The 26,463-nt window shown below is 35.4% G+C and overlaps 1 protein-coding gene across 2 annotated transcripts in view; it reads right to left on the bottom strand.

The window, feature by feature from the left end:
• Nucleotides 1–26,463, bottom strand: part of ADGRA3 (adhesion G protein-coupled receptor A3) — a 150,622-nt gene that overhangs the window by 106,806 nt on the left and 17,353 nt on the right. For both annotated transcript variants that reach the window (XM_020992518.2, XM_020992529.2), the window contains exon 2: nucleotides 9,976–10,047. In XM_020992518.2, coding sequence (XP_020848177.1) covers nucleotides 9,976–10,047 — 72 coding nt within the window. The remainder of the gene's footprint in view (nucleotides 1–9,975; nucleotides 10,048–26,463) is intronic.

Below are 26,463 nucleotides of genomic sequence, written 5' to 3'. Positions count from 1 at the left end.
ATATAAGCATAAAACATTCTTTTAAAGGTATTTTGTTAAGTATGTTATGTCTAAGCATCATTCCACTTAAGATTTTGAAGCTGAAATTTATGTACAATGTCAGTTATACAGATTCTACATGTGTTTTATAATCATCAGGATGATGGTTAACCAATGAAGTGGTAAAAGAGAAGCTCTTAAGATGAAAAAGAAAGTACTTTTGGTGATGGTTTGTTAATATTATTGTTTACAAAATATGTCTTATGTTAAGGAGTTTCATTATGCAGCACCTTTATATCATATTACTTTACTTATTCATGAAATACATTTTGTGTAAAAATAATAAGCATATGATTTATTATAAATTTATGTGTTGTACCAGTTCTTACTATAGATGTTTAAAGCCTCTCAAGAGAAACATGCTTTCAAAAACAGAACTGGTATTATTTATTTCTGTTTGCCAAGCTGGTGCTTTTGAAATATGAAATATGAGGTCACACTAGTTTCATTTATTTTAAAAGCTGTACTCTCTTCAAAAGAAGTAGAAGCTGAAAAGACAGACATGTTAATACACTTTTCTACCTATCTGCAAAGCTTAAGTGGTTAAAAATGATACTGCAGTCATTTGCACAGCTTGTTGTTTTTATTAGTTTTTTCCCCAAAGATTTTATGGTAAAATACAATCAAATGAATTACTCTTCAATGTCTTAAAAACTCTCAACACAATTTCTAGTAAGTTTGGTTTCAATATTTTATTTTTTAATTTATTTTGAATGTTATTTATCAGATAACTAAAATATTAATTTCAATAATTTTATCAGAAATTAATTTAAAATTTTAATAAGTTTTAGATTATTATGATTTTTATTATACTTTCCTCTCAATATGCTCTCTTTAGCAACACAGTGCCAAAATTAAAATTGAATAGCAATATACTACCAAAAATACAATTGAAATAAAAGAAAAAAATATAAAATCTTATATACTAATATTTGCTTTATCTTCATTTCCTAGAAAGATTTCTCTTACATAATAGAGACATCATTCTGTCATAGGCCCAGTTCTCTTCTTCCTATACACACTCTCTTTTTACTCTGATCAGAAACTGTGGGTTTATCTCTATGCAGATGACTCCCAGATTTGCACATATCCAATTCCACTCTCTCCTTTGAGCTTCAGTCCAATATCATCAATTATTACACATTTCATACTAGATGTGCTTGATACATCTTAAACTCAACATGTCCAAAATTGAACATATTTTTCCCCCAATCTCTCCCCTCAACTTCTCTATCCCTGTTGAAGTATCAACCATTCTCCTATCTTCTAAGTCTTTATCCTGATTCCCTCTCTTTCCTTCAGACCACATGTCCAAACAGTTACCAAGTCTTGCTGTTTGTTTCCTTCAGTGCACCTCTCAAAACCTATCTCTCCCCTCTGCTAATGCACCTATGGCCTTAGTTCAGGTTCTTGTCACCTCTCACTTAGATTATCAGAGCAGCTACAAAACAAAATGAAGAAATAAAAAGAAATGACAACTAACAATATTAGTTCTATACTTAAAACTATTGGGTATGCTGAGGAAATACACGGTATGGGAGGTAGCCTCCTAACTGGTCTCAACTGCCTCAAGTCTTTCCTCACTTTATTTTCCATTAAGCTGCCAAAGTGCTTTACGTAAAAGTTTCGATTAAATCACTCTCTTTCTCAATAAACTCCAGGATCAAACATAAAATTCTCTGGCATTTCATGACATGATTCCTTCCCATCTCTCAAGTCCTCTTAAACTTAACTCACCAGTATGTCCTTTATGATCAAGGAACACTTCCTTATTGTTCTCATAAGACAGTCTATCTCCCAAACTGGCATGCTGTCTTGGCTCACCTCTGCCTCCTGGGCTTCTCTCCTTTAAAGCAGAGCTGAGACACCACGATTCCAATTTTTTTTCAATGATTTATTTTTAGTTCAACATTCATTTCCATAAGATTTTGAGTTTTGAATTTTTTCATGCATGCAATCTGATATAGGCTCTACTTATACATTCATATTAAACATATTTTCACATTAGTCATGATGTAAAGAAAAACAGAAAAAATAGTATGATTCCATCTGCATTCAGACTCCAAAGTTCTTCCTCTGGATATGGATAGCATTTTCTATCATGAGTCTTTTGGAGCTGTCTTAGATCCTTGCATTGCTGAGAAGAGCTAAGTCTATCAAGGTCAGTCACAATGTGGCTGTAACTGTGTACAATGTTCTGGTTCTGCTCATTTCACTCTACATCAGTCCATACAAGTCTTTCCAGGTTTTTCTGAAGTCTCTCTGCTCACCATTTCTTATAGCACAAAGGTATGTCATTATATTCATATGTCACAACTTGTTCAGTCATTCCCCAATTGATGGACATCCCCTCAATTTCCAATTCTTTGCCACCACTAAAAGGGCTGCTATAAATGTGGGTCTTTTTCCCGTTTTTATGATCTCTTTGGGATACAGACCTAGAAGTGGTAATACTGGGTCAAACGGTATGCACAATTTTATAGCCCTTTGGGCTCTGTTCCAAATTGTTCTCCAGAATGGTTGGATCTGTTCCATCAACTCCACCAACAATGCAGTTGTGCTTCTATTTTCCCATATCTTCTCCAACATTTATCATTTTCCTGTTTTGTCATGTTAGCCAATCTGACAGGTGTGATGTGGTACCTCAGAGTTGTTTTAATTTGCATTTCTCTAATCAATCAATGATTTAGAGCATTTTTTCATATCACTATAGATAGCTTTAATTTCTTGCTCTGATGAAAAGCAATTCTTGAAATTCATAAGTAAATATTCTGTGAGATCACAGAATAGCTAAAAAGAAGCATGTCGTTGACCTCCAAAAATAAGAACAGTAGAGACTGGCACAGTTGGTGACTCTCCTGAGATGTGAAGGAAACTGCATCTAGGCTTGGTGTAGCAGGTTTGACATGGCACACCTAGAGATATACCATCTTCCAGGAACATCTAGTTAAGATGCAATGCTAAGACTGACATAATAAAATCCACTGATTACTAAAACTTGGCATTGGATATTATATTTAGAGCTGGAAGGGATTTTAAGAATCATCTAGCCCAACCTCTCACACCATTTTACATAAGGAAACTGAATCCCAGGGTCCTTAGATAATTAACAGTACAGCCAGAACCTGAACCCACTTAAGAAAGGTAGTTTTCTTTGGAGTGAAACAATCTAAACTAAAATACCAGATCAGCCACTAATTACCTGTGCAATCTTGGTCAAGTTTTAGTCTCTCTGTGTGCCAGTTTCCTCATCCATAAAATGAAGAAGCTAGACTATAAAGGCCTCTACAATTCTTCCCAGCTCTAAAATCTATGATCCTAGAGCCATTTCCCCTGTCTCCAAATCCATGAGTCTTTTCACTATATCAGTTTCTTCCTTTTGCTGAACAAAGTAAGGACAAGTGACAAAGTCAAAAGTCATATTCTGAAACTAATCTCTGTAACTCCGTCATCACTAGGAGAAAACTGAGGCAATGAAGTGATGTTTTCATTTCTTCTTCCATCAATCACCCAATCAATAAGCATTTAGTAAGTGTTTACTATGTGCCAGACACTATGCTAAGGACCATGGACAAAAAGGAAGGAAAAAACACTTTCTACATTTAAAGACCTAACATTTTACTGGAGGAGACAGCATGTAAATAGATACAAACAAGACACATATCGAGTCAATAGGAGGTATCCAAAGAGAAGAAGGTTCTAGCAGCTGGGAGAGCAGTGGGAGGGGGCTGGAGAAGCTCTCCAACAGAAACTGGCATGAAGGAAGCCAGGGAAATGAAGAGGCAAAGATGAGAAGGGAGCAGACAGCTAGTGCAAAAGCACATAGACAGGGAATGGAGAATCATGTGCAGGAAACCAGAAGTAAGCCAGTATGGCTGGATCATAGCCTCAAGGGTAGGGGAGTAAAGTAGAAAAAGAGAACGGCTGGAAGGAGGCAGGTTGAGAAAAGCTTTAAATGTCAAACAAAGGAGTTTATCCTGGAGGTAAAAGGGAGCCACTAGAGTTTACTAAGTAAGCAGGTTACACAGGAAAACATATCCTTTAGGAAAATCACTTTGTCAACTTGTGAAGGATGAATTGGATGTGAGACAGACAATGCAGGGAGGCAAATTAAAAAGGCATTGCAAAAGTCCAAGTGAAAAGTGATTAAGGCCTGAACCAGGATGGCAGCTAGTGAGCAGAAGGAAGGGGATGGATACAAGAACTGCTTAACGGCGTCAACAACAGGAATGGTAACTAAATGGATATATGGAGTCAATAAGAGTAAGGACTCAAGGATGACACAAAGGTTTTGAACTTGGATGATTGATAGGATAGTGGTTTCTTTCCTTAGAGAGCTAGAAGACCATGGGTAAACAACATTGCCTAAGATTTCAGAAACGGTTGCAAGGTTGATTGGTTATTATTAATCATTTTTCTTTGTTACAAAGGAATGCTCATACAAGTGGTGATGGAGCTACAAAAGCTTTATCAAGAAATAAGTGATATAAAAACTAGACAGAAAAACTTAAAAAAAAAGACATTCCTATGTTGAAAAAGACATACTTAAAATGTCAAAACTAATTCAAAAGTTTGCCTCCTTTAGCATTATACATCTCTACTTTTTCTGTTGTTCTACTTGAACATTCTATGAGACAGAGATGTCAAAAACTGTTGGCAACAGAAACCAGATTAAAATGTAGTTGGGAAAATATTTAACAAAATAAGCAAAAATATAAAGAATGCAGATAATGTTCTCTCAAATGAAGTTATTGTTTCTATGATTTGTTGCTTAACCCACTCATTCCTGAGGATTAGATTATTTAGCTTCCAATTAATTTTTAGTCTATCTTTCCATGGCCCTTTATTACATATAATTTTTATTGCATCATGATCTGAAAAGGATGCCTGTAATATTTCTGCCTTTCTGTATTGGACTGTGAGATTTTTATGCCCTAGTACACGGTCAATTTTTGTGTAGGTGCCATATACCACTGAGAAAAAGTATATTCCTTTCTATCCCCACTCAATTTTCTCCAGAAGCCTACCATATCTAACTTTTCTAACATTCTACTCACCTCCTTAACTTCTTTCTTGTTTATTTTGTGGTTAGATGTATCTAGTTCAGAGAGGGGATGGATAGGGGCAGCTAGGTGGGGCAGTGGATAGACCACTGGCTCTGGATTCAGGAGGACCTCAGTTCAAATCCGACCTCAGACACATAACACTTACTAGCTGTGTGATCCTGGGCAAGTCACTTAATCCCATTGCCTAACCAAAAAACAAACAAACAGAGAGGGGATGGTTGAGGTCCCCCGCTAGTATAGTTTTGCTGTCTATTTCTTCCTGTAATTCCCTGAACTTCTCCTCTAAGAATCTGGATGCTATACCACTTGGTGCATATATATTTGGTAATTATATTACTTCATTGTCTATGGCGTCTAGGATACAGTTTCCTTCCTTATCTTTGATAAGATCTATTTTGGCTTTTGCTTTGTCCAAGATCAGGACTGCTACCCTTGCTTTTTTTACTTCAGCTGAAGCATAATATATTCTACTTCAGCCTTTTACCTTTACCCCGTGGGTATCACTCTGTTTCAAATGCGTTTCTTGTAAACAACATATTGTAGGATTATGATTTTTAATCCATTCTGCTCTCTGCTTCCATTTTATGGAAGAGTTCATTCCTTTCACATTCACAGTTATGATTACTATCTGTGTCTTCCTCTCCATTCTTTTTCCCCCTCCACCATTTATGCTTTTCTTTTTCCTTTTCTCCCTTTCCTTCCTCACTAGAGTTTTGCTTTTGACTACTACCTCCCTCAATCTGCCCCCCTTCTATTCGCACACTCCTTTTTCTTTCCCTTTTTCCTTACTACTTCTTCCCTCTCTTCTATTCCCCTTTCCCTTTTCTTTCCCCTTTCCCCTCCTACTGCCTATATGGCAAGTTAGTTAGATTTCTATACCTGAGAATGTTATTCCCTTCTTAAGCCAAATCCAATGACAGTAAAGCTCAAACAATGCTCATCTCCCTCCTTTCTTTCTCTCTACTGTAAAATGTCTTGGTGCTTCTTCATGTGATGTAATTTACCCTTTTCTGCCTCCTCCTTTCTTCTTCTCCCATTACAGTTCCTTTTTACCACTTCATTACGGTTTTTTCAAAGTCAACTTAAACTCACCACCTCTGTCTATGTATATCCCTTCTAAGTGTCATAATAAAGATAGTTCTCAGAGTTATAAAGTATCATATTCCCATGTAGGGATGTACATAGTTTACCCTTATTGAATAACATGTTTTGTTTTGTTTTCCCCTTTCCTGTTTACCTTTTTATGACTCTCTTGAGTCTTGTATTTGAAGATTAGATTTTCCGTTGAGCTCTGGTCTTTTCACTAGGAAAGTCTGGAAGTTCCCTATTTCACTGAATATCTATCTTCTTCCCTGAAAGATTATTTTCAATTTTGCTGAGTAGTTGATCTCTGGTTGTAATCCAAGCTCCTCTGCCTTACAGAATATCATATTCCAAGACCTCTGATCTTCTAATGTAGAAGATGCAAGGTTCTGTAATACTGACTGTGGTTCCACAATATTTGAACTGTTTCTTTCTGGCTGTTGGCAGGATTTTCAACTTGACTTGATAATTCTGGAATTAGGCTACAATAATCCTTGCCATTTTCAATTTGGGATCTCTTTCAGGAAGTGAGTGGTGGATTCTTCCAATGACTATTATACCCTCTGGTTCTAGGGCCTCAGGGCAGTTTTCCTTGAGTATTTCTTGAAAGATGCTGTCCAGGCTCTTTTTTTTCAATTATGGCTTTCAGATAGACCAATAATTCTTAAATTGTCTCTGCTGGCCAAGTGTTTTTCCAATGAGGTATTTTATATTTTCTTCTGTTTACCAATCTTTTTATCTCGTCTGACTGATTCTTGATGTCCTATAGAGTCATTAGCTTCCAATTGCCCAATTCTAATTTTTAATGAATTGTTTTCTTCAGTTAGTTTTTGTACCTCCTTTTCCATTTGGCCAATTTTACTTTTTAGGGAGTTCTCTTCAGTGAGGAGTTTTTGTGCCTCCTTTTCCATTTAGCCAATTCTACTTTTTAAGGAATTGTTTTCTTCAGTGTACTTTTTCCCCCCATTTTGTCAACTCTATTTTTAAAGGAATCGTTCAATTTCTCTTCCACCTCTCTTATTTGACTTTTAAAATCCTTCTTCAGCTCTTCCAAGAGGCTTTCTGGGCTTGAGACCAGTTCATATTTCCCTCTGAGGTTTCATATGTGGGTATATTGACAATGCTGTCCTCTCCCAAATTTGTGTTTTGATATTCCCTATCACCAAGATACTTCTCTATAGTCGTTTTTCTATGTTGCTTTTTGCTCATGTTGTTTGCCTTTTTTCTGGCTTTTAAAGTTGATCTCTATTCTGGAGCACAAGGGGCACTGTCGTAGGCTTCTTGTGCTGGAGGTTACAGGCCTGGTTACTGGTTTGCTGAGGTGGGTCTTGCCACTGGCTTGCTGAGACACTTCCCTTCCTGTACTGGTCCCCTTCAGCCACAGCAAGAGGGACCTTTCCCTTTAATCCCCTTAGCCTCCCAAGCTAAAAGACTGTTACACCTCGTTTTTCTGCTGGCTCCACTATTTTGGGATTTTTTCTTGAGCAATATTCTCTGGGCTTTTCAAGGTTAATAAGAGAGTGAGAGCAACTTACTGCTTATTCCGCCATCTTGGCTCCCAGAAGTTGAAATAGGTAACTTACAAACATTCAGTCTGTGAGCTTATAATAACTCCAGGAGCAGTGCTACCACTACTGCCAATTCAGTCACTCCCAAGGCCTGCTCCTGGTTTGCCTGGTTGTACTGGCATGCCCTGCAGCCCAATGCTGAACTATGCTTCTCTCTCATCTACTTCCAACAGACCCCTCCCACTGACCTTCTAAGTTGTCTCTGGCGTCTGTGGGCTGAGAAGACTGGAAACCAGCACTGCTGCCAATGATTCAGTCCCCCAAAGCCTCCTCCAGCTTTGCGGGGGCTGGGCACTGGGCGCTCCTCTCTCAGGCCGGTGCAATAGACCTTTCCTGATGACCTTCCAGGTTGTTGTGGGCTGGAAATCTGCCTCCTTCTGTCTCTTTGTGGGTTATGCCACTCTAGAATTTGTTCAAAGTCACTTTTTAGAGACATTTGAAAGGGTTCGGGGGAGAGCTCAGGACAGTCCCTGCTTTCATTCCATCTTGGCTTCCAGATAATATTAATATGTGGTTTACTGAATCAATATTTACAAATTTAGAAAACTTAACAGTGGCTGCTGGATGAAAAAAATTAGTTTATGTTCCAATCCTAAAGAAGGACAATGCCAAAGAATGTTCAAATTACTAAACAATTGTACTCATTTCACACATCAGCAGACTTATGCTTAAGACTGTACAAGCTAGGCCTCAGCAATATGTGAACCATGAATTATTAGAAGTGCAGAATGTTTTTTTGAAGAGGCAAAGGAACTAGAGACCAAATTGCTAACATTCGCTGGATTATGGACAAAGCAAGGGAGTTGCAGAAACATTCACTTCTGCTTCACTGACTACACTAAAGCCTTTGACTGTGTGGATCACAACAAAATGTGGCAGGTTCTCAGAGGGATTTTGAGATCATCTTACTTGTCTCCTGAGGAAACTGTATGCAGGCCAAGAAGCAACAGTTTAGAACTGAACATGGAACAATTGATTAATTTAAGACTGGAAATGCAGGATGACAAAGCTGTATACAAAGAGTACACAAAGATGTATACATCTTATTTATTTAGTTTATATGTGAGTACATCAAGCAAAATGTCAGATTGACAAATCAAAAGCCAGAATTAAGGTTTCCAGAAGAAATATCAGTAATCACAGATATGCAGATGATACCACTCCAATGGAAGAAAGTGAAGAAGAATTAAGAAGCCTCTTGATGAGGGTCAAAGTGAAGAGTGTAAAAAGCTGGTTTGAAGCTTAACATCAGAAAAAAAACAAAACAAAACAAAAAAACAACGAAGATCATAGCATTTGGTCCCATCACTTCCTACCAAACAGAAAGCGAAGAAATGGAAGCAGTGTCCAATTTCATATTCTTGGGCTCAAAGATCACTGCAGACAAGTACAGCCATGAAATTAAAAGGCATTTGCTCCCTGGTAGGAAAGCTATGGCAAATCTGGCAGCATACTAAAAAGCAGAGATATCACCTTGTTGACAAAGGTCCCTATAGTCAAAGCTACAGTTTTTCTAGTAGCAATGCTGTAAGAGTTGGATTATAAGGAAAGCTGAGCTCTGCAGAATCAGAGCTTTCAAACTGTGGTGCTAGAGAAGACTTTGAGGAGTCCCTTGAACAAGCAAGGAGATCAAACATTTCAAAATTTAAAGAAATTCAACTCAGACTATTCACTGGAAGGACAAATACTAAAGCTGAAGCTTAAATACTGTGGCCACATAATGAGAAGACAGGACTCACTGGAAAAGACCCTGACGTTGGGAAAGATTGAAGGCAAAAGGAGAAGAGGATAAGATGGGTAGTGTCATGGAAGCAACAAACACAAGGTTGGACAGACTTAGGGAGATACTAGAGGACAGAATGGGCTGGTGTGCTATGGTCCACAGGGTAATAAAGAGTAGGATATGACTGAACAATAAAAATAAGTCAATATGCAGCCATAGGGATCCTTATTATTTCTATTTGACACAACTGCTCTAAGGCATGCTAATTTGTGTTCTACTCTTATGCTCTATTACGCTGTACTCTTGAAAAGGGTCTATGGTTTGGGATAATACTGGACTTTGAATTTAAATGTAATTCCATGTTTTGAAGTAAATGTGTTCAGCCATGATGCACACAAAAAATGAATAAATATCTTTAGCAATTAAGATCAAAATGCAAACTTGTATTCAAATATGCAAGCTATTAAAATAATAAGCTATTTAAAGCTATACTTACAGTCTTTCCAGAAGACTTAACCCAGAAAATGAACCATTCTTCAACTCTGATATTTTATTGTTGCTCAGAATCCTAAAAATAAGAGGAAAAAATCAAATACTAATATAAACACACACACACACACACACACACACACACACACACACACAGAGAGACACCCTGTTTCAAGACAATTTGAATCTTGTCACTTGAGACCATAAACTTCTATTCAAGTGAGAAAAACAGAATACATGCAAGGGAAGTATCTTTACAATACTTATAAAGAAAGTACAAGATAACAATAGAAACTATGTAGTAGTTTAGAAGGGATGCTAAGTGAAAAAGTAATCAAACGGTACTGAGAAATGTCATAACCTAAAATTGTTACATAGCATAGGTAAGAATTATCTTAAAAAGCAATTACACATGTCAGTTCAATAATCCATATAAGTTCATCTTCTCTTAAAGGAGACTTTCTAAAAGTCTCCCTCTTTTTCTGTAACATACCCTCCAGCATCCAATTCAACTTATACAAAATTGCCCTGTAAAATCAAAACCTGACCAGAGAAATGAACAATTTTGTGTTCTTGAAGGAACTACTGAAAAAGCATTTCAAAAGTGTTTACTATGTGCCAAGCACTGTCCACACAAATAGAAAAAGCCAGATAGTTTCTGCTCTCAAGGAGCTGACGGTCTAATTAGGGGAGACAGTATATAAGTAAGTTATCTAGCCTTTATATATTTATATAGTGTTTTAAGATTTGCAAAATGCTTTATATATTATCTTATTTGATCTTCACATCTTTTTTTCAAACATATGAGCAACCTGTGGCTGAAAGATTTTAAGACTTTCTCAAGAGCACATGGCTATTAAGCATCTGAGACAGGATTTGAATTCTGGTCTTCTTGACTCCAAATGTGGTGCGCTATCTACTACACCACCGGGATTATGACAGTTGAGCTGCAGGATAAACAGTAAGGTCCAAAAGTTCCAACTAAGGAGCAGGATAGATGAGAAGGCTCAAAGGACTTTAAGGTACATCAAGAGATCAGATGACAGTGCCTGTGGGTCTGTAGAACATAGCAACAAGGACAAATGCCAAGGCCCCGGGGACCTTAGGACACAGTGCAAAGGCCTGGTGGTCTTCTATTTCACCAAAAATAATCCTAGCTGTTAACTCCCAACTCATCCAAATGATGCGGACAGCCACGTTCCTGTTTCCAAACGGCTGCCCCACTGGGTTTGTTACCTGGATAAGGAGGAAGAACAAAGAGAAGAGAAAGGAAGGGCCCCCCATTCATTGCTAGCTGAAGGGCAAGCAATCTGCATATAATTTAGAATCTTTGAATAATGATTTTAAAAAGATATTTTTAAAAAAGGATACAACCTACCATATATAATCTAGCATCATTTTACTTTGTTTTATTACTATGTAGTCATGTTCATTTCCTTCCTTCCTTTCTTTCTTTCTTTCTTTCTTTCTTTCTTTCTTTCTTTCTTCTTTTTTTTTTAAGGCAATTGGGGTTAAGTGATTTGTCCAGGGTCACACAGTTAGTAAGTATCAAGTATTTGGTCTGAGGCCAGATTTGAACTCAGGTCCTCTTGACTTCAGGGCCGATGATCTATCCACTTCGCCACCTAACTGCCCCCATTTCCTTTCTTAAAATGAATTTTAATACCAACAAGTTTAGCAAGAGATTTGAGTATAATAGATATATAGGACTGGAAAGGCCTGGATTAATTTCTGCCTCTGAAATATACTGCCACAATGATCATGGTCTTAGTGTCTCAGTTCCCCAGACAAGTATAAAACTAAAGTAGAACTGCAGCTCTGGGAAGAGCTTTTTCCACGGTCGGGATTCCTCATACCAATGAATCACAGTGCCAAATACCTCTCCCTCCCACCAAAAAAGGAGCCAATCAAGATTTAAATTTTCCAAATTTTTATACAGCTCAGAAATAGATAACAACAACATACAACTACTATGACTTCTGATAAATGAAAAATGTACAAGTCAAAATTGTTAAGAAATAATAGCTCAATGGAAAAATATACTTGTCACATCTATGGATAAGGGAGAAGTTCATGACCAAACAAGAGTTAGAGAAAATCACAGGAAGTAAAGTGGATGATTTTGATTACATGAAATTAAAAAGGTTTTCCACAAATGAAACCAATGCAGCCAAAATTAGAAAGCAGGAAACTGGGTCAAAAATGTTGAAAACAAGTTTCTCTGATAAAGGCCTCATTTCTCAAAGTTATAGGGAATTCAGCCAAATATAAAAAATTAAGAGCCATTCCCCAATTGATAAACGGTCAAAGGATATGAACAGGCTGTTTTCAGAAGAAATAAAAGCTATCAATAGTCACAAAAATGCTATAAATCACTACTGCTTCAAGAAATGCAAATTAAAACAACTCTAAGGTACCACCTCATACCTATCAGACTGGCTAACATGACAGAAAAGGAAAATGACAAATGCTAGAGGGGATGTGGAAAAATAGGCATACTAATATGCTATTGGTGGAGATGCAAACTAGTCTAACCCTTCTGAAGAACAATTCAGAACTATACCCAAAGGGCAATAAAATCATGCAATACCCTTTGACCCAGCAATACCATTACTAGGTCTGTATCCCAGAGAGAACAAAGGAAAAAGGACCTATATGTACAAAAATATTTCTAGTGGCTCTATCTGTGGTGGCAAAAATTTGGAAATCAAGGAAATGCCCATCAACTGGCTAATGGCTGAAGAAGTTGTGACATATGACTATGACGGAATACTATTGTTATAAGAAATAACAAGGATTATGGCTTCAGAAAAAAGCTGGGAAGACTTATATAAACTCAGGCAAAGTGAAGTGAGCAGAACCATGCAAATATTACACACAGTAACAGCAATATTGTAACAATGTTCAACTGTGAAAGATTTAACTACTCTGATTAATACAATGGTCCAAGACAATTCCAAAGGACCCATGATGAAAAATACTATCCACCCCCAGAAAGAAAATTGATGAATTCTGAATGCAGATTGAAGTATACTTTTTTTCACTTTCTTTATGCTTCTTGTTATTTATTACTGTTCTTGCTGCTGTTGTTTTTGCATCATGGCTAATATGGAAATACATTTTGCATGACTTCACTTGTATAACTGATAACATATTGCTTGCCTTCTCAATGGGTAGGGGAAGGGTGGGGAGGAGGAAAAGAACTTGAAACTCAAAAAAAAAAATTAAATGAATGTTAAAAAGAAATTAATCTTTTTAAATAGCTTAAGGGGAATCTTAGAGACCAACTAATCCAAGCACCTCATTTAGCAGATGAAGAAAGACACAGAAAGTAACTTGCCCAAGGTAATTTGAATCTAGGTTCCCAATTCCAAACTTAATCCTTATTCTGGGGTTTTGCTCAGTATATAATAATAAGCACCAAAAGATAATTATCTCTTTTTTAGTAAATAAAATAAACAACCTTTAAATACATATATACATTCATACACACACACACACATACACACAAATCCAAAGTACAAAAAAGTAGCTACAAATAAACACAATTAAAAAGTTTGGTTCCATTAGTATCCTGACATTAGCAAAGCATGAAAACCAAATGAAGAAATATTTTCTAAAAAGCTATTTATAATGTAGCTATTTCTCTGGAGGATGGCAAATGACTTATATTTACCCTGACTTAGTATTACTTCAGCAAAAAGAATGTCAGTTGCTCAGTCATAAAGGTTTAGTACGATAAATGATAGATTTTATTGAAGATAGTAAAAAGTAAGATATGTCATCACACTTAAAAATGTTATAGATGTAACCTTAAAAATACAGTTTACAACCTCATGTTAATATATTCAGTCTATACATTACTTGATATGTTAAAGGATGTTGTACAAGAAAACAGGATTGGCATAAATAAATCTATCTAGAAGATAGATTTTATACCCTATTCTGAAACTCAAAGCCCATGAAACTAGGAAATGCATAATATTGTGTATCATTATAAGCCTAAAAACTATTTGTAATCAATATTTTTGCTGACATTTGAAAATTTCAAACTTCCTAGAAGGTAACTAAATGAGAAAATATAAAACTTGCACTAAAGTTACAAAATTCACACATACCCACTTCTGTTCTTCACTAATGATATTAACACTCTGTGATCTACAGAGAATGTTAGCACTATTCTGGCTCACTGCTTTTGAATTCAAAACATCATGAGGAAGAATTTGGTGCCCCCCTACTGAACTAACACAGTATTGAATGAGTTCAGTTCTTGAATGGCTGAATCATTTTATACCAAAGCCATGAAAAATGAATGACTTTTAAAAAATGTATAATTAGTCAAAAGCATTAAACAAATTAAAGGGTATTCAACGTACTTATAATCTCCTACATAGAGGTGGGCATTATATTTCCTTTTTCATGAAGAATAAAGTTTCAAAAAGTGGTTATTCCAACATCACCGCATGGATAGCATCAAATAAAAGCCAGTTTATGGGACAGATGTCAATTTGCTACCCCAGGCAGATTTTATCAGTTCTTCCAAAACATAACTAACCTTTCCTAATATACTGGTCTATTAGCTACATGATGACAAGTCAAAGTGAATCTAACAATATATGGGAAAAAGTGTTTTATACTCTGGAGTTCACATCTGAAGAGACTTAAGGAAATTGAGTCCATTAAGTACACAAAGCATGCCATTATACTGAGGGAAAAAAAATTACAGGAGACATTATACCTTAGTATTTCATTTTAAATCCTACGCAAAAGAATCTTTTCTTGCACATTTTGCCTGGGAAATAATAGTAAGTTAAGTCAAGTAGGTAATGGAAGAGCAACACACAACATGTGGTGTGACTACTTGTTCTCCATGTAATTATTCTATCAAAGGATAGATCTTCACAATTTTCAGTTTGCAAAGTATAATTCAAATATAAGAATTTGTTTTTATTTATTTTATTCTTTTTCAATAACATGAAAACTGAAATACAGAGAATAAGTTATCTGTCCAAAATCATGGAATGAGCCAGTGTCAGTAGGATGATTATTTATATTGCCCTAAATTTATGACTCCTAATCTTCAGTTCTGTACACCAGAGTTGTCAAATTCACTGCTGCTAACTAATAAAAACTCCCTAGTGTGACAAATCAGATTAAAAAATAATTGGTAAATGTTTAACAAAATAAGTAAAAAATACAATATAATATAGATAATATTAATTTGTGATTTTCTAAGTCAACATGCAGCCTGCAGGGATCCCTTTCAATATGAGTTTGCTATCACTGTTGTACACAAATCCTAGAACATATATTTTCAATTAGAGAGCTGTTTCTGAAGAAATTTTATATCACATTATCAGTAACCTCAGAGTGGAGAAAATAATGAGATTGGCCACTGAGACCAGTGATTATTGGCATATACTAAATATCACAATTCAGAATGCCAATAATTAATATTTGCTTTAAGAAAATAATTTGATTCCTTTGTTGCCCAAATCGACCCAATATTTTTGTAGGAAGTATATACTTCGTATTTCTCCAGTATCAATAAGGAGAAAGAAAAGGAGTTTTCTATCTGCTGTCCACAAAGAAAAGAACATGTTAGTGGCAATGTACGTTTCCTCTCTCCAGGTTTAACAATACACATTTCCTTCCCTACGATTAACCTGTAGCCTTGTTATGTACTACCTTCCCTTTCTCAAAACAGCTTTGTCAGATTTAGGCAGTACTCAGAACATTACGGCTACTAAATTCTTCTCCTGGTTGACTTAGAAGAATTTTAGAAGTCATCACATTCATACAACCCACTATTTTTTTTTTCCCTCTAAATGGTTCCCTGAGCTCCAGAGAACTTTAAGAAGATGTGATCTCATGCTGTCTAGTCAGTCAGCTGCTAGTCTGGTTTCTACTATGCAACAATACATTAAAGCTACACATTAAATATTAAAGATTTACATCCTTTGACAATTTCTGATTTGCTCAAGTTCTGGCTGTAGTAGATACAAATTGATTCAATATTAGATTTATTAGTGCTAAATTGTTTTCTAGTAAATGCATGAAAATGGCAAATGGAAATCTGGATGATTCAGATGTTATTAGGAAGGCTCAAAGATTTCCCTAATTCGCCATTTTGGTAAGAGGTAGTGGTTTTCTTAAATTCAATTAACAGTATTTAAGAAGAAACCTATAATTACGTTACCTCTGTATTACTGAGCTCTTCCACAAACACAAGTTTTTTTTAATCAGATTCCATCTCGTCAAGTGAGATAGATCTTCTTTCTTACCCAGTCCTAGAAGAAATAAGAGGTATTATTTGTAGTCTCATATTGCTTTGTGCTAGTCAGGACAAATCTGAAATAGCAAAAAACAATATAGTGTGATAGAGTAGACAAGAGCAAGGGATCTAAAATCAGGGAACGTGAACTCAAATTCTAACTCTCCCATTTATTATCTATGTGAACTTAGTATCTAATTCTATTTTCCTCATTAGAAAATGACAATACAAATAATATCAGAAAGTTTTGGAAATGTTCAAGAAATAACAAAAAGAACTAAGAATGCTGAGCTGGAGGGAAAAAAAACTGAGAAGAGACAAGATAACTTCAAATATTTGAAAGCTTGGCATGGAAGAAAGATTATAAACTCGTCTGGTGCTATTCCAGGAAGTGGAATTCAGTGGACAATAGGAACTCAGGAAGGTATATTTTGAATCAGAGAGCTGTGACATGAAAACAGTGAGTCAGAAGAAAGGTCCTGGTTTTCCAGTAGAAAGCAGATGACCACTTGTCAGGTTTAACATAAAAGAGATTCATTCATTGGGTTGTGACTCAGTTAGATGAGTTCTAAGGTAAAAATTCTGAGCTTTTGACCTTCCTTACTTTTTAAGGCATATAATGTAGAATTTAATTAAAAATCTATTCTTATAGAAGAGTCAGCCTAATATATAGGTGTGTGAATACACATACATACATACATATATATGTATACAGAGACCTACATATATAGTATTTCATTCATTATATAATTTTTATATTTATATACACACAAAAACAGATATATGCATATATACATATATACATATGTATACACACACATATGTTTATATGTATAAGAGGGGAGAGGAAAGAGACAGAAACAGAAATACATGGTATTCTAAAACTGCACTAAGACTTCTGGGACACTTTGCACAAACTCATATGCAACTGCATATGGATATATGCACACATATAAATGTATACACATGCGAAAGTTCAAACAGTTTAAAATGCCTAAACATACACGTGTGTGCACACACACTTTACCCCTCCAAATCACTAAGTTTGTAAGTTAAAAGAAACTTGAATGGGCTAAGCATTTACAATCAAACCACAAAAAGCCTAATATCAAGAGTACTTTGATTTAAGAAGCCTTATATTTAAATTGTCATTTGACCTTAGGCAAGTCACTTTAACCCATGGCATAAATTTATACAGAAGAGTTAGCCTATGAAAGATAGAAAGCATTAAGGAATAAAATGTTTATGATACAAAATAAACCAATCTAGATTTGTTTTAAAAGCATGTTTGGAAAAAGTGGAAAATAAAGGAAGGTGGATATGAAAGAGTAGAAGAGACATGTAAAGATGGTGTCAGGAACATAAAATTAAAATGACTTGAGGCTGGCAGTGAATGCAAAGGACAAAAAGGAAGAACTTTTTAAAGCTAAATGGGGGGGGTAGATTTAAGAAGAGGTAAGACCATTGTTTGGAATAAATAGATTCATAACCAAGAAGGAAAGCAAAACTATTCAACTCTTTGTTTTGTTTTGTTTTATGCTAAGGAATGTGACCTTTGGACCAGGAAGGGCAGATAAAAGAGAATTCAGAGATCTGAAACTAATATGTTTTAATTTCTTAAACAGGTAATATCAATTATAACAAACAAAAGCAAAATTTTCCTCTTTAGGAGGTCCAACAATTTTTTAAAGTATCAAGCGGCCCTGAGACCAAAAAGTTTTAAGAACTACTGCCTCAGAAGGCTAACTCATCGAACCAATGTTATCAATATAGCATACCTGTATTTTCAGCAAGGAATTTAAAAGTCCCTCATGTGAACTTGTGTAGGAGACAGAGATGTAGACTGTATGATATATTAGATAGATTAAGAACTTGTTGAATAACCAGACTTGAAGAGTAGTCAGTCATTAACAGACACTGTCGATGTGGAATGAGATCTTTAGTGACATGCTTAGGAATTTATCCTTAATCCTGCTGTTTACAACACTTTAATACATGACTTGAATGACAACATAGACGGAATGCATATCATATCTGCAGATGACAAAGTTGAAAAGGATGAAAGGATTACTATTTTAAAAAAAATTAATTGTACATATTCTTTATATATAAAATACATAAATGTACAGATACGAAATTAGTCACTTCTAAATACCACACACCCGGAATTGAACTCTTCCTTGTGAAAAAGAAAGAGTTAAGCAAAAACAATTGCTATAGTAACCATGTCTGGCAATGTGTGAAAAATTATCCTCTCTTTCCTCAGTCTCCTAACCTCCTAGCCCTTCTCCCAAGAAAAGGGCTGTATCATTCATTATCTGTTTTCTGGGACCAAGGTTACTTATTATAGTTATGCCAAATTAGGTTTCCCCTTACCATTCTTTTCATTTATATTATTTGTAGGTATTGTGTTTAATGCTGTTCTTTAAGTGGAAGGACTGGGATTTTAATCTAGTTATTCTGACTCTATGTCCAGCACTCTTTCCACTTTATTAAAGATTTCTAGAGTTCAATTTTGAAGCGCCTTTACTTTAAGATTAAATAATCTATATTTTATTCAGCTGGGACTCATAGAAAGTTTTTGAGTAAGGAAGTGAAGTTAACAAGCATTTAGTAAGTAACTACTTTGCCAAACACTTGTTTGCCCTGCATTTTTCAAGAAGACAAATGACATCACAGGTGATAACTTACACCTGAAAGTTCAGTGGCAAGACAAAAGTCAAGATGACTAGTGATGGCCTGTTACCCTCAACCTGGGGACTCATAGAAAGTTTTTGAGTAAGGAAGTGAAGTTAACAAGCATTTAGTAAGTAACTACTTTGCCAAACACTTGTTTGCCCTGCATTTTTCAAGAAGACAAATGACATCACAGGTGATAACTTACACCTGAAAGTTCAGTGGCAAGACAAAAGTCAAGATGACTAGTGATGGCCTGTTACCCTCAACCTGGTTTAGTCAGTCTGCTGAGATGGTTTTACCATGATGTGGCTGCTATGCATGCTACAGCTTCTTGAAGCCACAAGTGGGAGTCGGGTTACAAGAAGATACCAAAGGTAAATGAGTAGCCCTAAAAAGGGCTCAGCAAGCCTTCACACCAGAGGTGCTGCTCCTGTCTAAACACTCTCCTGCATAGCCTGCTAAACACTTAGAACCTGTGCATTAGGAAAATTACTTAAGGTAAATATAAAGAATGGATTGGAGACATTTCCTTCCTTAGTATCCTCAGAGCCTAGCACAGTGCTTATCACATAGAAAGTGCTCAATAGATTTGTTGAGATCGGTGAGCAGGCTATTCTAATAATCTAGTCAAGAGATGATGAAATCCTGAAGTAAGAGTGGTGTGAGTGAAAATGGAAAGGAGATAACAATGAGGTACTTTGGAAAGTGGGATCTGGATGGGGGAGTGGAGGTGTCAAAGCACCTGTGTTCAAATCCTCCTTAGTTTCTTAACCTGGGGGCAGCTAGGTGACACAGTGAATAGAGCACCGGCCCTGAAGTCAGGAGGACCTGAGTTCAAATCCGGCCTCAAACCAAACACTTGCCACTTACTAGCTGTGTGACCCTGGGCAAGTCACTTAACCCCAATTGCCTAAAAAAAAAAGTTTCTTAACCTGTAAAACAAAAGGGTTAGACTAGACGACTTTAATGACCTTCTAGTTTGAAACACAAGAGCACCCTTAGAAGATGTGAAGAGTTACTGCTCATATAGAATCAAAAGGACTGAGAAATCGATCAAATGCTGGCTAACATTAAGCTCTGAGAATGAATCTAGATGACGGAAAGAACAATTGAAACACGGAATTTATACAACAGAAATATTTTCAAGTTAAGGAGATAGTGATGACAATGCATTATAAAAAATTTTGACCAAGCAGTATTTATTAACCAGCCCATATTATGCAGAGCATCACAAGTCCGTAAGTTAGAATCTGTTCAACTTACAGATCTAAGACCAACATATTAAGAAAAATATGTGCTATCTATCTGTTTTAGCTACAGGAAAATTCACTGATATCTTATTACTAAAAATCAATTATTTCTTAAAATATGGCTATAAATTTTTATACAACTGTTTTCCACTAATCTTTTATCATAAAATTAGAGATATATTCTTCTGAACAAAACTTCAGTCTCAAAGTGTACTAAAATCCCACTCAAAATGCAGCAAATAATCTAAAAGGCTATCTTAAAACAATTGATAAATGTACAATAAAATGATAATTAAAATTAGAATACAAAAAAATCAAAATATCAAAAATTGGGATCTCTCTGTGAAGAAAGTGATGCCAAATTATGCTCTATGAGATCACAGGATTATAGATATATAGCTATAAGAGTCCTCAGAGGTCATCTAGTCCAATTCCTCACTTTACAACATGAGGAAACTAAGGGACAGCAAGCTTAGTCTATTTGTCCAAGGTCACACAGTGACAGAGTCAAGATTTTGAACCTAGGTCCTCTGGCTTTAAATACGACACTTTTCTTCCACTGTGATGCACTTTCTCTCTCTGATAGAAGAACAAGTGTTAGTGTTATTGGATCAAAATAAGAAATAATATCTTTTTTGCCTTCAAGATCAGTTACTATAGGTGAATGACATTTGCTTCATAGTTAAGGCATTGAGGTTTATGTGTTTTAGAAAACATATACACAAGCTGTTTGGCCATTACCAAACTACCTGAAATCTAAGGCTAAAGGTTAAAGACTGGTCTAAGATCTTCAATGGTGAAATAAGTTCTCACATCAAGAGTTTCCTACACTAATGGAATCAGATCTCAACCAAAAAAAAGAAAAGAGGTTTTAGTTCTAAATCTGATCCCAAAAGGGAGGTTAGTTGATGCCCTCTTTTATTATATCTGTGAAGTATGGGTAGCTCTGCAAATATGGATCATAACTAAAAGGAGGTTAGAGGCCTTCAGGTAAATCTTAAATACTAACTTGCAGCAATATATGCTTATCTTACATTTATTTTCTCTAATAGCACATCATACTATGACTCAGTATTTATCAAAATAATCAGTCTACAAGTATAACTCATTTTATTGCACTTCACTTTACTGTGCTTCACAGATATTGCAGGGACTTTGTTTTGTTTTTTGGTTTTTTTGGTTTTTTACAAATTTAAAGTTTATGGAAACCCTACACTGAACAAGTCTATAGACACCATTTTTTCCAAAAGCATATGCTCACATGGTGTCTCTGTGTCACATTTATCACAATATTTCAAACTTTTTCATTATTATTATATCTGCAATGGTGACCTGTGATCAATGATCTCTGATGTAACTATTACAATTGTTTTGGGGCACCATAATCTAAACCCATATAAGACAGCACACTTAAGAAATGTTGTGTGTGTGTTCTGACTACTTCACCAACCGGCTATTCTCCTACCTCTCTGTCTCTCTCTCTCCCCTTCTCCTCATGCATCTCTATTCCCTAAAGCATAACAATACTGAAATTGGGCCAATTAATAACTCTACAATGGCCTGTGCTGAAGTGAAAGGAAGAGTCAATTGATGAGACAAACTTCTTTGTTGTCTTATTTTAAGAAATTGCCACAGCCACCCCAAACTTCAGCAGCCACCACCCTGACCATCAAGCATCAAGGAAAGACACTCCAGTAGCAAAAATATTACAACTCACCAAATACCGAAGATGACGATTAGTAATAAAATATATTTAAGGTATATATGTTTTTTAGACATACTACTACTGCACATTTAATAGTAGAGAATAGCATAAATATAACTTTTACATGTACTGGGAAACCAAAGAAAATCACCTAACTCGCTTTATTGCAATATTTGCTTTATTGAGGAGATCTGGAACCAAATCCACAATATCTCCGAGGTGTACCTATATTTTATAACAAACAGAATGGTTATTAACCAACTGCGTTTAAAATACTTAAGCTATTAAATAAAAATATTGTACTAAACAAATGTTAGCCAAACAAAACCAATTTCTTCAAAAGAAGATTAATGTTGTCTTTAAACTCTGACTTAAATTATCTGTCTTCTCTTCTCCTCCTCCCCCATCACTCCATTACAGCTCTATAATACATTAAACAGATTTGTTAATGCTTCCCTTTCTCCCTCTTACTATTAAAATGTAGAACATAACACTTCATAACACTTGACAAGTCCTTCTAAAGATTATTACAATATTATGGGTAATTTCTGTAGCCTCTCCCAATCCTAATAGCTTTTGAAAGTCTATGGCAGACCTCTAAGAGGAGTGTTAGCATACAGGTTTACTTCCAAACTCTGCTCTACTCAAGCCAACTCAGAAATAAATACAAGAAAATCTTAATATTCTGTTTAAAGGAAATCTGTTGGATTCCTTTCTTAAAACACATATCATATTACAAAAATTTCCCATACTCAAGTAAGAACAGCGAGGCAGGAAATACATTGGGAATGGCAAGGAAACAGAGATCCAGGATCCCCCACTTCTAATACAGGTTTGCTCTAAAGGAAAAGTAATGCCTCAGAGAATATCATCAAGAATTTATCATCAGCTGAACTTCAGATGTAGCTTCATCACAGTTAAACACAGTATGGTAATAGGATATCTGGGGAACACAAATGCCACATGTCACATGTTCTCCTGCCTAACAGTCTCTAGTGGAATAAGTAAAAAAGACCCTTCCCTCCCCCCAAAAAAGAAAGGAATACACCCAAGCCTCTAAACCATTGCAACCAACCACACTGTTGGAACCATGCTGTGCAGCCAAGTGCATAAGCCTCTTCCCCTCTTACTCTCTTCTCATACATAATCTCTCTGCCACTACCCAATTGTGTCACCCAGTTTCTCAATATACACCAATCCTGATGGCCTGCTCTTTATGTTTAAATACCTCAGAATCTACTATATCTATAGTACAGAATCTAATATAACTATAACAAATACCACTGTCCAAATGCAAATAGAATATACTCCTTGATATTGATCATAGTGGAATTCTTTCTTTAAGCAATCAGAATTGTGAAACTATGATGTGGTTAAAATTCCAGCTACAACAGTCTATGAATAGTCAAGCTGTACTTCAACATTAATGAGAAAAATGCTTTTCTACCAATTAGTACATAAGTATTTATAGTCACATATCACTAGACCTTTCAAACTCCAAATTGTAATTTCCAAAAGATGGTATTATTTCTTATTTCAAATAGCTAAATACATCAAAAGATAAAATAATATAGACCAACAATCCATTAGCAACTGTAATAATCAACAGTGAATCCTTCCAAATTTCAACATACTTAATTTTCCTTCTTAATTTAATGATTCTTCCAACATGTTGTGAAAAATATCCTCTCTCCACTGTTTCCAGTTCTCCACTGACCATGACTTTGTATGTGAAAAAATTATAAATCCTGTCCATTTACTGTAATAGTTTAAGTAGGTAACAGGCTACCACGAACTAATTTTGAAATAAAATGGTATCTGATAAAACTCAGAAAAGGCCAACTATAAAAATGCTGACAGTTTAAGAAATAGTCTACAATAAATTGATATATACACAATAAGCATGGGAACGAAAAACTGCTTATGTCAGAAGACCAGCCTTTTCTTATTACCACGTATACACCATAAAAGAGCAGGTACACCTTTCATGATTTCTGCACTTAGCATAGAATATTGAAGTCACTGACTGTAGATGTAATAAAGGCTAATTTGTCCAGCATGTTATCAAATGGTCAGTCTTGACTGATTTGCATGCCTGACATTTATAATTTAATGACAGCTGATGTTCATAAAAACAATAGCCTATAAACTCGATACGAGTCAACATTGTGATATGACAGGCAAGAAGACTAAAGCAATCCTGGATGACACTGAAGGCAGAGTTTCCAGGAACAGGGAGATTAAAATTCCATTGAACTCTGACCTGGTCAAACTCCACTTGGAGTATTGTGCTCAGGGTATCAGTTTAGGAGGAACATTTATTGTTTCTGAGCATCCAAAAGAGGAAACCAACAGCTTGAGTTCAGGCAAAATGAAGAATGAATGAAAGAAATGAAGATGTTTAGCCTGGAAAAAAGAAGACTGCTGGGGGCCATGACAGCTATTTTTGAGGTCTTTGAAGAAAATCCTATGACCACTTATCAGTTAAGTTGTAGTGCGCACTCTTCAGGCAAGGGTTGCCACTAGTTGGCTGCTAAGATCCCTTTCAACTATAAAATTCTCTGATTCTATAATATAATGAACCTGAAATTCTACAAGATCTTAAAGTGTTTTCAGAACAAAAGAATGAATTATTTTCAGTGTAATTTTGACATTAAGTATATGTTATCCTAACTTTCTGAGAACTGATAATCTATTTTATCTAATATATTAGACTACTTAGCTGCCCAAAACACCTTTACTACACTCGAAAACAAAAGGTGTGCAAGCTAATAAACATTCTTACTACTTTATTTAAATAATTCTGAGATGACTTCCAGCTCTAGAACTATGAATACCTCATGAACAGGTTTACTCCCTCAGGTAAAAAAAAAAATTATAGTAATTCCATGACTGCTCATCCTGTACAATTTTTAATCATCTCTCTCCTCATCCATATATTATGTAGAGGTCTTTATTTTTTAAAACCCCAGGAGTACCAATATACCACTTGGTTTATCTATATGTTCTATCACATTAATGTTAATAACCAAAGAACTTCTTTTTCCAGCCACATATGTCACACTTATGTTCTTCATGATACTTACACCAGCTCTGTAGCCTGCTTAGACCCATCATATTTTCTGAATTAATCTTTGAGTATTTTGAAATGTTAGTTCTTCAGAAATCCTTGTATTCTATGATTTGCAGTCCAATAAAAGCATGCTAATGTTAAAGAAATAACTCATCAACTTCACGACTGATGCCCTCGAATTGAGTCTAAATTTAAAAAAAAAAGCTTCTTGATAGATTATTGAGGTTTTCTAAATATTTCTTTTTGTGGGCAATAATGTACTAACAGTATTTTGCCCCAAGCCACTACAAACCTCCTCATTTACGTCAACCATAATACAAAAAAAAAAATTAAATCATCATTCACAGTGAAAAACAAAGTAGATTAAAAAAAAAAACACACACACACATATTACCCAGAGTATAGTAGGCAGGCAGCCTGACATAATCACTACAAATGTACCAAAACTAAGAGAACTGACTAGAAGAATAAAACAAATCTGGTTGCCATTCTCAAATCTTAGCAATGTTTTCGATGCAAATAGAATGTAAACAACTGAAAGGCAGGCAACTATGAAAAAATACTTCAGTTTTTAGTAGGCGCATAGTTTGTTACAATACACACAGCGCATTGGGTTTTCTTCACCTTGAATAAAAAGCTCAGAGTGGAGGAACTATTGTAAAAAACAAGGCTTCAAGAAAACAAGGACCAAAAAGGGAAGAGTTAAGCAACTGAAAGATCTACCACTTGTGGCCAAGACAATTAAAAAAAAAAAAGATGACCATAACAGCAGCTAACATTTATATAGCACTTTTAATTTTGCCAAGTATTCTATACTCCTATCTTACTTGAGTCTCACAATAACTCTGGGAGATGAGTGCTTTAATTTTCCCCATTTTACAGAAATAAAAATTGAGGCAGACAGAGTTGTTAAGTGATTTGCCCAGGGTCTCATACTAAGTATATTAAGCAGGATTAGGTTTTCCTGATTCCAAGTACATCACATAGCTGCCTTTATCCTATCTAAATTTAAAATAATTCACACTCAATATCATACTAAAGTTTTAAAGTGTTATTTTATATGACAAGTTTAAAAACAAGTAACAATAAATCATATCCCAGAGGACCAAAAGACTTACAGATCAATCAATACAAAAGCATTTAATACAAACCTACTATGTGCCATATACTGTGCTAATCGATGGGGACACAAAAACAAAAAGTAAAACACTCCCTTACCTTTATGGGGCTTATGTTATTATTAATTAGTAATATCTGAGAAATTATGGACAATAAAACAGGTAGCAGAAGGCTTAAAATAATTGTTCTCATTTCCTGAAAGGAAAAAAGGGAAGATGTCAGAGAAGGGAAGGAAGGAAAGGAAAAAGGGAATATAGCTCCTACTATGTGCCAGGAACTAAGCTAAGTGCTATAAAAATATAATCTCATTTGGTACTTATAACAACCCTGGGAGGAAGATGCCATTATTATTCCCATTTTATAGTGGGGATAATAGAATGGAAATTGAGGCAAAT

This window comes from Phascolarctos cinereus, unplaced genomic scaffold (assembly GCF_003287225.1).
Source record: "Phascolarctos cinereus isolate Bilbo 61053 unplaced genomic scaffold, phaCin_HiC Scaffold_9;HRSCAF=440, whole genome shotgun sequence".
Taxonomy (NCBI): Eukaryota; Metazoa; Chordata; class Mammalia; order Diprotodontia; family Phascolarctidae; genus Phascolarctos; species Phascolarctos cinereus.
The sequence above is the reverse complement of the archived record's forward strand: the minus strand, read 5'-3'. Positions and strand labels throughout refer to the sequence as shown.